A 13,825-nucleotide genomic window follows, 5' to 3' on the forward strand; every position below is an offset into this window, starting at 1 on the left:
TATATGTAGCGCCGACGTAGGACAGTTTTCCAATCTCATTGTACTATTGTACTATGTATGACTGTGCAATAACAAAGAGTTATCTTATCATCTTCATTGCCACACCTGACTCCACCTCACCCTGTCCCCATGCTCCTCTGTATGCCCAGCTTCACTATACATCCAGGAGTTTTCTCTGCAGGCTTCCTTTTTTCCTCCTGCCTGGCAGATCCATATTCAGCATCCTTTGTCAGTACATCCACTGCCCCTCCTCTGCACACATCCAAAGCATCCCAGCCTTGCTTCTCTAACTTTATCTCCAAACCATCCAACCTGAGTGGTCGTTTTCTTGAAGCAATTCCTTACTTTGACCATCCTGCTCACTCCCAATGAAAATCTCAGCATCTTCAGCTCAACCGCCCGTCGTTTTGTTATTTTCATTGTCTCCAAAACTTATACAATAGCAGGTCTCACTACCATTTTTTGTAAACCTCTTTCACGCTGCTATTCTTCTGTCACAAATCACCCTGACACTCGTCTCCACACACTCCACCCTGCCTCCACCTCTCTTGTGCACTGTCCGTTGCTTATGCTGACTTGAATTTATTTAGTTTTCTGTTTGATAAACTTTTAAAAGCTTATATACTTCTTGGCTTCTTTGTAAAAAAAAAAACACATACTGTGTAAACAGCAGTCTTTAATTTCCACGTGCTTACAGTGAAGCATCTTTCTATACCAAATGTTGCATGAGGTGTATTGGTACTATTTAGTGTCCATCCACATGGGTAGTTTAAGAACATGAGCACCGAGCCCTCCAAGTACCAATCAAATGCAGAGTGCACAGCACAACAGAGTGTGTTTTGCCCGCTTACTCGTACCATCATGCCAAGATGCCACCTAGCACTATGTCTTCTATGTGTCAAGATGTTATTTAAACACAAAACGAAACACATAATTATGCTTTTAGCTATAATTAAACTCAGCTTTTATTTGTTCAAGCTCAAAGTTTATATAACATGTTTCTCATGGAGTATGAGTGGTTTAAAGATGTAGCAGGGTTTTTTTGGGTTTTTTTTTTTTACCAACAGTCAGGTCCACAGGAGTGATACCCAGTAAATGTGCAAGCACAGCACACACAATTAACTAAATTTGGTTGAACGTTAACACGTGTTTTAGTGCCATCGAGATTGCATGCTAGCATAATGAGGGGCTTCCGGGCTCTGAGAGAAAGTGGGATCGCTACAAGATGACTGAAGACCCAAGAAGGAAAAATACCTCTTTTATAAATGTTTGGTTATTCAGTCGTTTTGACATAGTGGATCATTTAATGTGGACTCTGAACAATCTGAGAAGAACAACTCTTTGGCTTCCTTGATCACATGTCCATAAACAGTCATAAAGTCATAAACAGTCTGTGATCATAATAAAAGATTTTTATGAAAGTCTCTACAGCTGATGAATGGAAACATATCTAGAAGTCAGCATAGCTTATGACTCATTATTTGCCTATTTGCTAGTATGTTTGAAGCTTTGGTTGAACTAAACAGAGAACACACATCCACTCTGACCACTTTCTTCAAACTGAGCATCAGAATGGGGAGGGAGGGCGATTTAATTGTGAGCATGGCATGGTTACTGCTGATCCACTGGGATTTTCCTGCAGAACTGCAGTTCTCTGAGCAAAAATGTATTGTTGACATCACAGGAAAATAATTAGACTGCTTTTAGTTGGTAAGAAATCTACAGTAACTCAAGAAACAATTTGTTACGACTAAGCAGAAAAGCATCTCTTAATGCACAACACCCCCAAACTTGTAGCAGATGGGCTACAGCAGCAGAAGACCACACTGGGTCCTGTTAGAGTTGAGCAGGAAACTGGGATAAAGTTCTCACAGGCTCACCAAAATTTGACAATACAAGACATAAAAAAATTTGTCTGACGAGTCTTAATTTTTGCTACGTTTGGATGGTAGGGTCCAAATGTGGCCTAAGCATGAAGCATAGTAAATGAACTGGTTCTTATACAGCTCATTTCTACTCTACCTCAACACTGAAAGCAACATGCCTCATTCACCAGTTCACACTCTTTCTTACGAGCACTTTTTCTAGGCTTAACTGCTTTCTGGCTAACATTTACACTCCAATGGATGCATCATAGAGCAACTTGGGGGAAAGTATCTTGCCCAGGTATATTTGGCATGTAGAATGGCTCAAAACAGGTATCAAACAAACAACCTCCTGAGCTACAGTCACAGCACTCCATCCCTGCATCTATTCTAATGGGCACACCTGAGGTCCCTTAGTACCTCATATCATTTAAACATCACAGCCTCCACGAGTATTGTTTGCAGATCATGTCCCTTTATGACAACAGTGTAGCCATCTTCTGAAATCTACTTTCAGCAGGATAATGCTCCACATCACAAAATTTAAATAATCTCAAATTGGTTTTTCGACCATGAAAATCACCTTCAGTCACCAGATCTCAAGAAAAAAAAAAAAGAAGCACCTTTTGGATGTGGTGCTGGCATCATGCCAATATGGAGAAAAGTCTGAGGAATGTTTCCAGGACCTTTATGGGATCCAACTCAGTGCTAGCAACATGCAACAAATTCCTTTTCCCAGCTTTAATTAAAAGAAAAGAAAGTGCAATCATTGAAAACACAAACAAATTGCTAACATGTAAAATAGTTTATTTTTGTAAATGTTTCTAAATTCAATTCCACAAACTCCAAACCTCATACTCTGTACACTTCAAAAGGCAATTCAAAAAAAGAGAAAGAAACAAAAAAAAAGAAACGAAAAAGAAAAGGAACAAAATAAAAACAAAAAGAAAAGAAATGACTACTTTACACGACCAAGAAAATGTAGCACAAACACACTGGCAGGATGATGTATCGTACAAGAGAAGAAAAAATATCCAAGAAACAATTTTGTTACAACCATTCATTGAGAAAAATATATACAATTGAGTCTTCGGAAAGTTAAAAAAATACATGCCATATACATTACAAGTTCTAAGACTGTCTCCAAAATTTTACAGTCAACTTGAAATTGTGCACGCAAAAACTCCTCTGCTTCTAGCATGTGACTTGTGAAGTGTCAGTATAAGAAATATTTCTGATTATAAGCAGGATGCCATCTCTTTCCAAAAAAACGAAACAAAAACAAAAGGCAGAACAACCTACAGTTCTCCATAGAATTCTTTCTGTCGCGCAGTGGTTCGTCTAAGTCACAACATTATTAGACGTTCGCACCTTATTTGTGTTAAAAGTAAAGTTTAAAAAACAACAACAACAAAAAAACAGGTTAACACATGTTGCTGTTTCCATTTGTGATAAAAAGTTAAAAAGCAGTTTTTTTTGGGTTTTAAAACCTAATTCACAGTTCTTTAAAATCAAACCTGATTAACAGCAAACAGATCACAATGATCTTTTACTATCTGAAGAGTCTTTTTTTTGATTCTGTAACCGATTACTTGTTACATTAGTCAACAAAAATATTTCTTTTTTTTTTGAGAGTGGTCAAAGTAAGTGTAAGTCACAAAACACTACGCTACAATACCGTACTTTTAATACAACAAAAATACTTTGTGAATTATTGTGGTTATATTACAAATTCTGTACAGAATAATCATAATATATACTCTCAAACTGAAATAACGTCCATCTTAAATAAATTTCAATGACAAACAGAACAAAAACAATTTTTAAAAACACCCAAACATCGAGAAGGTTAAGGTAGTATTTGGTCGGTTATTCCTATAGTTTTTTTGTTGGTTTTTTTTATGTACATTTATACAAAAGTAACAGCATGTCTTCTTCAATCTTCAAAAACAATAGCAATCTAGCCTTCTTTTAACTCGATCTCATTTTGAGAATAAAATTCATTCACTCAGTAATAAATACAAAACCTCTCGAATTCCACACAAATCACATGACAGAGACCTATGATAAAACTGACTCATGGAATCAAGTATTTAAAAGCTTGTGTGTGTGTGTGTGGGTGTGTGTATGGGTTTTTTTTTGTTTATTTTTTTTATTTTTAGTGCAAGTTAATATTCCCTTCGCGGTATTCATTGCTGTACATTCCTCATTCAGTGATGTCTACATTTAGTCAAACGGTATACATTAACAGTATGAACAAAAGGGCCTGCCCTTAGTAAGCAATAAGGCCGCACCCCACACAGTGCTTTCTCATTCGCTGGTGGATTCCGCACCCCCATGTACACCAAACAAACACACGGATACATACAGACGGAGGCGTCGACAGAGCCCCTCACATATGGCACGAGTCATTTCCTGCTACTGTGTTATATTTCCCTTCCTCCGCCTATTTTTAATTCCACGTTGTTGACGAACCAACACCGATTCATTTATTTCTCCAAGGGCTCAGGCCTTCTGCTCATTCGTAAAATGACTTTAGTGTGAAGTCTCTTATTTATTCTGTGCAGAGATCACAGCATCCTCCACACGCTATGGCAAGGAATGCGTTTGGGTTCGTCGTTTCCATTTTGCTCAGTTAATCCACTTCCTGCATTCAGGAGCTCCACAGTGGCAAGCAATCTTGTGCTGGCCCTCAAAGCTGTCAAACTGGTAGTTGAAACACAGCTGCAGAAAACAAACACGGGAGAAACACCCATGGCTATATCACAACTGCACCGTTTACACCCACATATGCATGCAAACGAACAGGGATAAATTCTAATTACAGAAAATTTTATATATATATATATATATATATATATATATATATATATATATATATATATATATATGTGTGTGTGTGTGTGTGTGTGTGTGTGTGTGTGTGTGTGTGTACCAACCTCCTCTCCTTTTTCAATTCTGCGAATGCAGCTGATGATGATTTTGTAACCCCTCTCAAATGTTACCACCTCAGCAACACAGTTAGGGGCACAAGAATGATTGATATATCTGAAAAAGAAGCACGAGTCACGCGTGAAACAGCGTTCAGAGCATTACTGTAACATAGCCGACCACATTTAAATGATTGCAGATTCTATTTGCAACTAAAGGCTCATTTGCTGCCTCTGTGAGCTGATTCAGACATGCAGCGGCAGACGGTGATAAGATGAAAATGCCAACATTTAAAAAAACAAAACAATTATGACATTCAAAAGAAACTAGCTTTGTTTCCAACTTGTGAGTCTGTGTTTGGTCAGCATGGCAAAATGAGACGCAAAGGCAGTTTAGAGTATGTTTACCGGGGTTTTCATATCTGTGGATAGATTTTGTCAGTGAGAACTCATAACAAAGTAGTACTGACTACTGAGTGTTCATCTTTCACAAACTATGAAGAAGGGCATGAACCTGTTCCAACATGGTCTCTAGTTCTGGTTTCATGTGTGTTTGGGCCCTTTTGACAATGCAACTGAACTGCCATCACTTTGATAACAAAATCCAAAAAAGGCCAACGTCTACAGCAGCAACGAAAAAAAAACCCTGATGCTCATTTGCAATATGTACCAGTTTGCAGACAAGCCTCCCACACACAGAAGCAGAGTCTCGTCTGTGCCACTTTACTGGAAGATTATATCGGTAAGACAGATATGGAGAGGCTACTTTTAAGACGTTGAGGCGTGCACTCCACAAAACCTTTGTTCCATCTTAGCAGCTCATCAGTTAAGTCCTGTAAGAAGTAAGGCTGGCCATCCATAAATCTAACTACTTCTTTTTCCTTCCTCAAAAATCCCACAGATGCTCAAACAGACTTGAGATTTCAGGGACTTGGAAGCTGAGTTAACACCCTTTCCTCCTTTGGCAGTGGATAGTGGTCAGTATGAAAACCCTGTGCAGCACTGTGCATTCTGATAACTTTCTACCATAACCAGTTTTCAGTAAATTGTGCTGGAGGTGCTCTTCTGTGGGATCACAGAACCACCCTTTACTCCCACACATCAATGTGCTTTAAGCCCTCATCACTTGTGCTAACCACTGGAAACAGGTAACACCCCACCGGACATGCTGTCCTGGAGGTGCCCTGACCCAGTCATCTAGTCATAACAATGTGGCTCTTGTCAAAGTCGCTCAGATCAACAGGCTTGCTCATTTTTCCCTGTTTTAACTTCAAGAGCTCACTCTTCACTTGCAGCCTCTTGTAACCACCCCCTTGACAGATACCAGTGCACTGAGATCATCAGGGTTACTCACTTCAACCGCAAGGGGTTTTAATGTTGTGGCTCATCGGTGTGCTACACTGAATGACATTTGTTGCAGTAAGTGAGCATGAAAGAAATGCTACACTGTCATAAATACATTTATGAAAATGCTCAAACAGTTTGTGGAAGCTCAGAGTACCTTGCGATCCCTCCATTAAGTGTGGCATCAACAACATGTTCGCTGTCGATGCGGAACATGAACACTGCCCGGTTCTACAAGGAAGAGAAGAAATGCTCTTAGCTTTTGGAAAAGATCATTTTAAAGAAACACAATGTTGCAGCACATATATTTACCTTAGACCTATAGATTTTCTCCTTCCTGATGGCGACCTCATTTCGGAGGATGGTTCCATTGTACTCAATCACCATTGTCTGTTTTTCAATGTCTCTAGCAGCAAACAGCCCCAGGCCCTGTGAATATGTCAAATAAGCAGGTTTTCATTTAGTCAACAGGAAATGGAAAACAAAAGCATCAGTCTCACTCTGACAGTTTAAAAAGAATTTAAATCTGGTCGACTCACCTGGATGCGGGAGCGGCCCAGATAGACGTTGGCTCGCCACTCACTCTTCATCCAGCGGTACTGGGAGGACCTGGGGTGCACCACCGGAGGCTTATTATGGGGGGCGCCACCTTCTCCTTGGGCAACATTCTGGTTAGACCTGGCACTGCTGCTGGATACAGCCTGTGGCTGAGGCCTTTATTTTTAGGAGGGAGGTGGAGAAGGAGAACATTTTATTAACTCTGACTTATTTACTTGGAGACAGAACGTTCCCAGGAAGCTAATTTAATGTCAACTTCAAACAAAGTTACCTTATCACCAGTGAGGTGTAGGGAGAGCTTGTTCTTGGCTGAGCGCGGGCACAACCAGCTGGATTGAACATGAGAGGCAACTCCACGAGAGGGTTGCGTCCGTAACGGAACGAGTACCTGTCACAAGCTTCCACTCCTGGGAGCTGAAACCAGATGAAAAGCATCATTTAGAGATTTGTTGATGTTTTTAAATTCTTGCAGCTGATGAAATCCTCCAAAGTAGGTACAAACCGATTCTGTGATCTTGGCAACTGCAGGAACTGTGAGCCCAAACAGATCCTCTCCTTTCAGGTAAACAGGAAAGAGCTTCAGAGTGCCTGACTCAGCTCTCTTCTCAGCAACTGGGCCTAGCACCTTATCCCACACTCCTAATGACAAGAGCAGAGACAAGAACAGAAGCTGGTTAAAACTGTTTCATTAGCCACAAAAACACACACTAGTATTTTTTTTTCCTGAGGGCAAACCTTTAGCAGAGGTGTCAGTCAGGACCATGTCTTGGTAGCCTTGTTCGATGACTCTGATGGTAAACTCTGGTATCCCGTCTCTCTCTTCAACTGAACAGATGTAGCGACAGCGGCGATTGCCATGGCGCATGCTCCAGTAAATGCGGCAAGCTTCATAGCCAACTGGAAAGATGGCTGTTGAGGAATGGAAGGACGCCATCTGTAGCGGTGTGAGCTGGCCGATTGCATGCAACACCAGACTGCCTACCCGAAAGGTGTAACCTAACTCGGGCTGCTGCACAGCCGTGGCAATTTGACGCACTTCGTCTCTCTGGACATAAACACGCCGGAACACGGCAAAGCATCGCAGCTCGTGCTCCAGAGCATGTCCCGCTGTTCCCCGGGGCCTGTGGGCATGGCAGAGCATGGTCTTATCCTTGAAGAAGGTGCACTGAGCATGCAGGGCACAGGTGAAATGGTAGACATTGGTGCAGCGCAGGCGGTGGCAGCCGCTGGTGGCTCCGGTCTGCTGACAGTAGGCGCATCGTATAGTTTGACCACGCCGCAGCGCAAGCTCCACGTTGATGAGGGCGCCAGCTTGAGTCTCGTACACCTCAGTCGACCAAAGGGCACAGTTGAGATGAACCCACACATCGAGATCTAGATTGAGCAGCCTGGCAGGACCATCAGTCATTCCATCTCCAAACTGATGGCAGAAACAGCAGCGTCTCTGGTCCTTGAGTGACACTGGAGGGCGCAGGGAGGCTCCAAGCTTCTTCAGGAGCTCATCAATCTTATCCTCATCCGGGAGCTGCGAATTCCCTCTTGGCACCACCACCTGGACAGTCCATTTCCTCCATCGGAGTCCTTTCTGTCTCTTTCCCTGATGCCAGCCGTCGTGGGACCTTGGCCTGGACTTCAGCTTCACTGTCACTTTGAGGGCATCGGATTTTGCGTCAGTCTTGGGTGTCTCACCTGCTGAAGGGAATGGGATGGGAGGTGTAGAGGGGGGTGACTGCTTTGGCTGAAGCTGGGCCAGACAATGGACATCCAGGGAGGACATGTTGTTACTGTACTGGTGCTGAGTTTTAGAAAGGCTCTCTGTTTGCTCAGAGGCTGGGAGGAGGGACACAGACTCCTGGGAAGATGACAAGGGAAAAAAAAGTGCCAAACATAAAAGTCAAATGCTTTTTTAAGACTCAGATTTCTAGGAGATGTGCATGGGTTACAGTGGTACAAACCTTAGATTCTGTGGTTGATCTGGACTGCAGTGGTGGTGATGAACAGTAGAGAAGGAAGCAGTTGTGGCTGCAGAAGACCAAGTCGTCTTCAGATTTAAAACGGCCTTCAGATTCCTAACGAGAAGAAAATCAGTCCAAGTTTGAAGAAGCTGAATTAGGAATGAGGTGTAAGTCAACATCTGACTAATGGAAGCCACTCAAGGCAAAGCGATGTTGAAAAATAAATTATGCAATATTTAAATAACCTAAATACTGCTGTTTAACCTACTAACTGATCTGAAATCTATTTAACTCCATTAGGAAAGATTTACATAATCAGAGCACATGTTCAGTGTTATTCCAGTGCCGTGCATATGAATATATTGATAAGTGTGGCCCTTCAGGGTGAAAGGAGTTTTAATACTTCATTTCTCCAACGTAAAAATCTGGTAAGCCAACCAATCACAGCTCATATAATAATCTCAATATTATATGTATACATGACATTGAAATGATCCAAATTTCTGACAGTGGGACTCATTACACAAATCAAAGCTATAGTCATCTCCAAAATGCATAAAGTTAAAACAAAAACATAATTTCAACATATCAAGCAACATTAGTGCAAATTTGCATTTTGTACAATTTCACAGCCGTAAAAAGGAAAGGAGCTAAAGCTTGAGTTCTCGGATAACTTTACCAAAAATTCACATTTTAACTAGCTCATCGGGGCTTTGGCATGGACACAGTCATCATTATAAAAGGTTATGTGATGCATAAATGAAAGCTTTAACTAACTGCTAAGTTCACAGACTAATGAGTCATGCTTTTGGCTTTTATTGACAGCGGCATGCAGAATAATTTGCAGGAAGGAGCAGATTTACTTAAAGAACAGCAAAGTCTGCACGTATACATCGAACGTTATTTAAAAAAAAAAAAAAAAAGATCAACCGAAGGAAGCATCTACTGCAGGACTCATTATTCACAATGAATTACTACCTTAAGAGGTTCAAGCTGTAAAGACAGAACAAGAACAAGTTTGAATCTGAAGACTCTTAGACTCTGTTTCACAAGGTGATAAACTGTGGTACCACAGATGCTGACCTGCAGAGTGTCTAATTAAAAAAAATAAATAAATTACTAAATATAGAAAAGTAATCTTTGTTAAAATATTAAAGCCATGTGTCATCTTTGACTTAATGCTTTTTGGAAATCAGCTCATCTTTTACTTGTGATAGAAATTTTGCTCAGGGGCAAAACTGTCACATGGCACTATATTAAAATATGGTGTACTTTAGTCAACGGCGTTAGATATCAGAGCCTTTTTGTTCATGAGAGCTGCTGACGATCAGAAGCAATTTATTATCTGTGGCCTTGATCTCTGAGTAAGGAATGGAGAAGCACTACATCCTCAGTCCATTCAGGCTTCCTGTAAAGGTTATAATTTCAACTTTTAGCTTTTATTTGACAGGTGGTGTGCACAGTTAATATATACATGACTGTGCAGCCAATGCATCTGGTACCTTCATGTGAACAGGGAGGTCTTTGATGGCTTTCTGCACTCCATTTCCCAGAACCACCACCTTACAGTGGCAGCACCACTGGGGTTTACATCCAGAGCTGCCAGGGATCTTGTGATCAGGTCCTCGAGCTCCAGCATTGCCTGATGTAACAGAAAAGTGATGCAAAATTAGATCAATTTTTAACATCTCTGACAGTAACCTACAGATGATTGAATCTTTAATTGGACTAAACAAACTTTAGCAAACAAAATAAAACAGCCTTTATAGAATTGGACTGTAGGCTACCTTCAGCCTCAGATAAATAATGGTACACTCAAAAAACTGTTAAAAAACAAAAGCGCTCCTATGGATGTTTAAAGGGAAGTGATTAGGTATCAAAAGAGTATTGCTGAATTGTGCTTTTTCACGGGGAGTGATTATATTTAGCTTAAATCAAACATGACATTTCAATTACAGGCTGTATTACTGCACCGGGTGGAATCAGAGATGCTCTTGTTTAATTTAGTTTTATTCCCTACCTGGGCTGTTGGGATGGAAACGGAAATGATGTGCCTGCTGCTGCATCATTCCCTGTGGTCCACTGGTTCTGATCATTTGTCCCGGCCGTCCATGCAGTCCTCCACTGTCTCCTTGTCCATTGAAAAGCATGGGAGGCCGTGGCTCCATGCCATGTGGGCCCACCCTTTGACCGCTGACCATAGATAGGGGCCCCCTGTCTGGGGTGCTGCTGACCTCATAACTGCTGGGGATCTTCACACACAAGAGGTCTGAAATGGCTGCCACCACACCGGTAATGTTCTGAAAAATAAATAAAACAAATAAATAGAAATTTAGAGCAATGCAAGTTGTCCTCTAAATTCGTCCACCATAGTCACCCAAGTGCTCCAAGTAAAAAGGCACTTAAAGCTGTTAAATGTTGACTTCTGTATTACTCCTCTGATTTAATATTAAGAAGTGAATCTCTTAGGAACTAAAATGCCAATATCAGCTGATTTAAAAGTAGTTTACTTTCTCATGTAAAATGAAATCTGCCAATAAACTAGGATAGCTAAGTTAATATGCAGCTTTAAATATCTTGCACGTGCAAGAATTAACAGAACTTGAATAATCCTAAAATAATGTGTGTAGAAAAATTAAGCTATTATTTTAAGAACTCTGTAATTTCTCAGAATTAGACTCTGACTAATAAAAACAAGCATCCTCCTTAAAACAAACCCTTGCAATAATTATCTTTCTCTTACTGTGTGGCCAGATTATGCACATGTCTGATATGATATAGAATGAGAGAACTGGGAAAAGAATTACTGTATTTTTCTGACCATAAGGCGCACTGTCAATGAACGGGTCTGTTTTCATACATAAGGCACACCGGATTATAAGGCGCATTAAGCAAAACAAGCATTAGCATTCACCCTCCAGCTTCACTGTTTATGTTATGCTAACATAGCTGTGTCGCTAGCGATCACGTAGCACATGATTACATACCAGCTATCCCAATTTCAGTAACCCTACAAACGTCACTGCTGTTTAGTTTTCTGTCTTCATTTATGTTGGAAGTGACAGCAGTTTATTTAGAAATAAACTGCTGTCACAAATTACTGTTGATGAAATTGATGAAAGAATTTAGAGTTTTCAGAATTCATACATAAGGCGCACCAGATTATAAGGCGCACTGTCGATTTTTGAGATAATTAAAGGATTTTAAATGTGCCTTATAGTGCCGAAAATACGGAATGTCAGATTTTTGTCTAACCTCAGTAAATGTTAAGTATTGTTACCTCAGCTGCAGCTGGTCTCAGAGTGATAGCAACAGAAACCATCCCTTGTTTGGAATCATTAGACATGGAGCCAAAGGGGGAGCCAAAGAACATCGAAGAAGGCTCAGTCTTGACATCCTGCAGTTTGATCTGGGTCCCTAATGAATTGAAAAAGCAAACCACTCTCAAAAACTGCTGCACTGTTCAAATGTGATCATACAAAGGCATACACAGCCATCTTCCACATACTTTTATGCAAACTGTAAAGGATTCTTATGCATATACATTCTGCACATGCACACTAAAAACATAATGGAAAGCCAGAAAAGGAGCACCATAGTTAAGTGTGTGCAATATCTCATTTGTGGAAGTTGCAAAGCTGGTGTGTTTGTATAAAGTCATCACATTGCTAAATTTTGGCCTTTATGCTGAGAATGCTGACCCCTGCAGATCTGGAAAGATGATCACATTTACATCAAATGGACCCTCGAGGATACACTAATGTGAAAACCACGAATTTACTTTTTAGTGGAGCTTTGTGTATATACTGCATAAAATAAATAACTAAATAAAACAGATATATGCGTTTACCTTTCCCATCAGGTGCAGGAAGCATGGGGAGGACAGGAGACAGGCAAGGGGATGGCGGCTCTTCCTTTACCAGAGACAAGTCTGGGTAACGGCTGATCTCCATGCCAACCACGCTCTCGGGAGATGAAGATGGAACAAAGCTGTCAGGTGTGTCCCTCTCCTTGCAAGGCTCCTGTCCTCGATTACTACAACAAGGAAAATAAATAAATAAATGAGAAACTCTGTTAAAACACTGCAGCCCAAATAAATCATGAAGTACTATTTTTTATCCGTTACCTGAGCTCTTCCTGGTTGTTGTGAGGTGGTGTGGGAAGAGAAGCTGGAACATCCACAGTTTTGGGTCCCTGAGCGATGGCCCGAGCTAACAGATCTTCCTCACTCCTAAATGGAACATGCAGCGGCTTTGGGACCAGGCCCTTGGAGACTGCAACAGGAAAACAACGTTAATATGTATGAATGCCTCCTTCCATTTTCTGCTCCCATTTTAAGATTATGGAAACACAATCGGTCAGCCCATCTTGGACCTTTATGAGTGCTTACCCATAGCAGCGGCTTTGCTGGCCAGCTCTTCGGTTGTGGCAAAACCGTTGATCATTTTCTGTCGGTTCACAGGTGGTGGAGTGGGAGGAAGAGATGCCGGCGGGGTCGGTGGATTGCTCAAATTACTCTGCTGTAGAAGCCAAGTGCAATGCAATGTCAGGCACACAGTGCCACAGTGCCACAGACACACTTAACACACACCCACCCTTTGTTTATCTGGTATCCCCTTAGTGAAGCAGTAAGATCTCACCTTGTAGGCCAGCTGGGAATAATAATCAGAAACTCCATCTAGTGAGGCGCTGCCAAAAGTACCAGACAAAAGGTTCTCTCCATTGAGCTGGCCACTGCCGTAGGGAGCAAAATGGGCAAAGTTGACCCCAATCAGAGGCTCCATGAGAGGCAGCAGAGAGAGCTGCTGTGTTAGCAGAGACAAGCAGACCGGTGGAAGGTTAGCAGAGAAGTCAGACCAGATATATTCTTGCACAAACCATCCCGACCACAATCACTGAAATGTCCTCAAGTATTTTAAGTTCAAACCAACTTACCTGTTTGATTTGGGTCATTACAGAGTCTGGTCCAGTGTGCATCAGTTGCCTTTCATCTCCTTCCTTTTTCCTCTTCTTGTAGCGAGAAACAGGTTTTTCTCCTGCTTTTGGTGCTCTCTTGTTTCTCCCTTTCTTCTTCTGCTCGGGGAGCAGAGGTCCAGGAAAGTCATGGGTGCCATCTGAGTATGCCTGGAGGTGAGACAGAAAAAAACAAAAACAAACAAAACATGAGCAAAAA

General features: G+C 41.3%; 1 protein-coding gene across 8 annotated transcripts in view; it reads right to left on the reverse strand.

The window, feature by feature from the left end:
• Positions 1-2,655: 2,655 nt before the first annotated feature.
• The window catches only part of kmt2cb (lysine (K)-specific methyltransferase 2Cb), a 96,417-nt gene continuing 85,247 nt past the window's right edge, over positions 2,656-13,825 (reverse strand). For 7 of the 8 annotated variants that reach the window (XM_085255608.1, XM_085255606.1, XM_085255607.1 and 4 more), the window contains 17 exons: positions 13,588-13,776; positions 13,293-13,457; positions 13,043-13,172; positions 12,779-12,926; positions 12,503-12,687; positions 11,933-12,069; positions 10,673-10,952; positions 10,155-10,294; positions 8,653-8,766; positions 7,433-8,549; positions 7,200-7,336; positions 6,969-7,111; positions 6,679-6,853; positions 6,452-6,568; positions 6,297-6,370; positions 4,805-4,913; positions 2,656-4,589 (listed from right to left, as the gene is read on the reverse strand). In XM_085255608.1, the coding sequence (XP_085111734.1) occupies positions 4,497-4,589; positions 4,805-4,913; positions 6,297-6,370; positions 6,452-6,568; positions 6,679-6,853; positions 6,969-7,111; positions 7,200-7,336; positions 7,433-8,549; positions 8,653-8,766; positions 10,155-10,294; positions 10,673-10,952; positions 11,933-12,069; positions 12,503-12,687; positions 12,779-12,926; positions 13,043-13,172; positions 13,293-13,457; positions 13,588-13,776 (3,453 nt within the window). In that variant the 3' untranslated portion in view covers positions 2,656-4,496. The remainder of the gene's footprint in view (positions 4,590-4,804; positions 4,914-6,296; positions 6,371-6,451; positions 6,569-6,678; positions 6,854-6,968; positions 7,112-7,199; positions 7,337-7,432; positions 8,550-8,652; positions 8,767-10,154; positions 10,295-10,672; positions 10,953-11,932; positions 12,070-12,502; positions 12,688-12,778; positions 12,927-13,042; positions 13,173-13,292; positions 13,458-13,587; positions 13,777-13,825) is intronic. The other variant, XM_085255601.1, reaches the window with a different exon arrangement.

This window comes from Mchenga conophoros, linkage group LG18 (genome assembly GCF_057382185.1).
Source record: "Mchenga conophoros isolate Kocher_MC1m ecotype Shallow Benthic linkage group LG18, M_conophoros_male_GT1.1, whole genome shotgun sequence".
NCBI lineage: Eukaryota > Metazoa > Chordata > Actinopteri > Cichliformes > Cichlidae > Mchenga > Mchenga conophoros.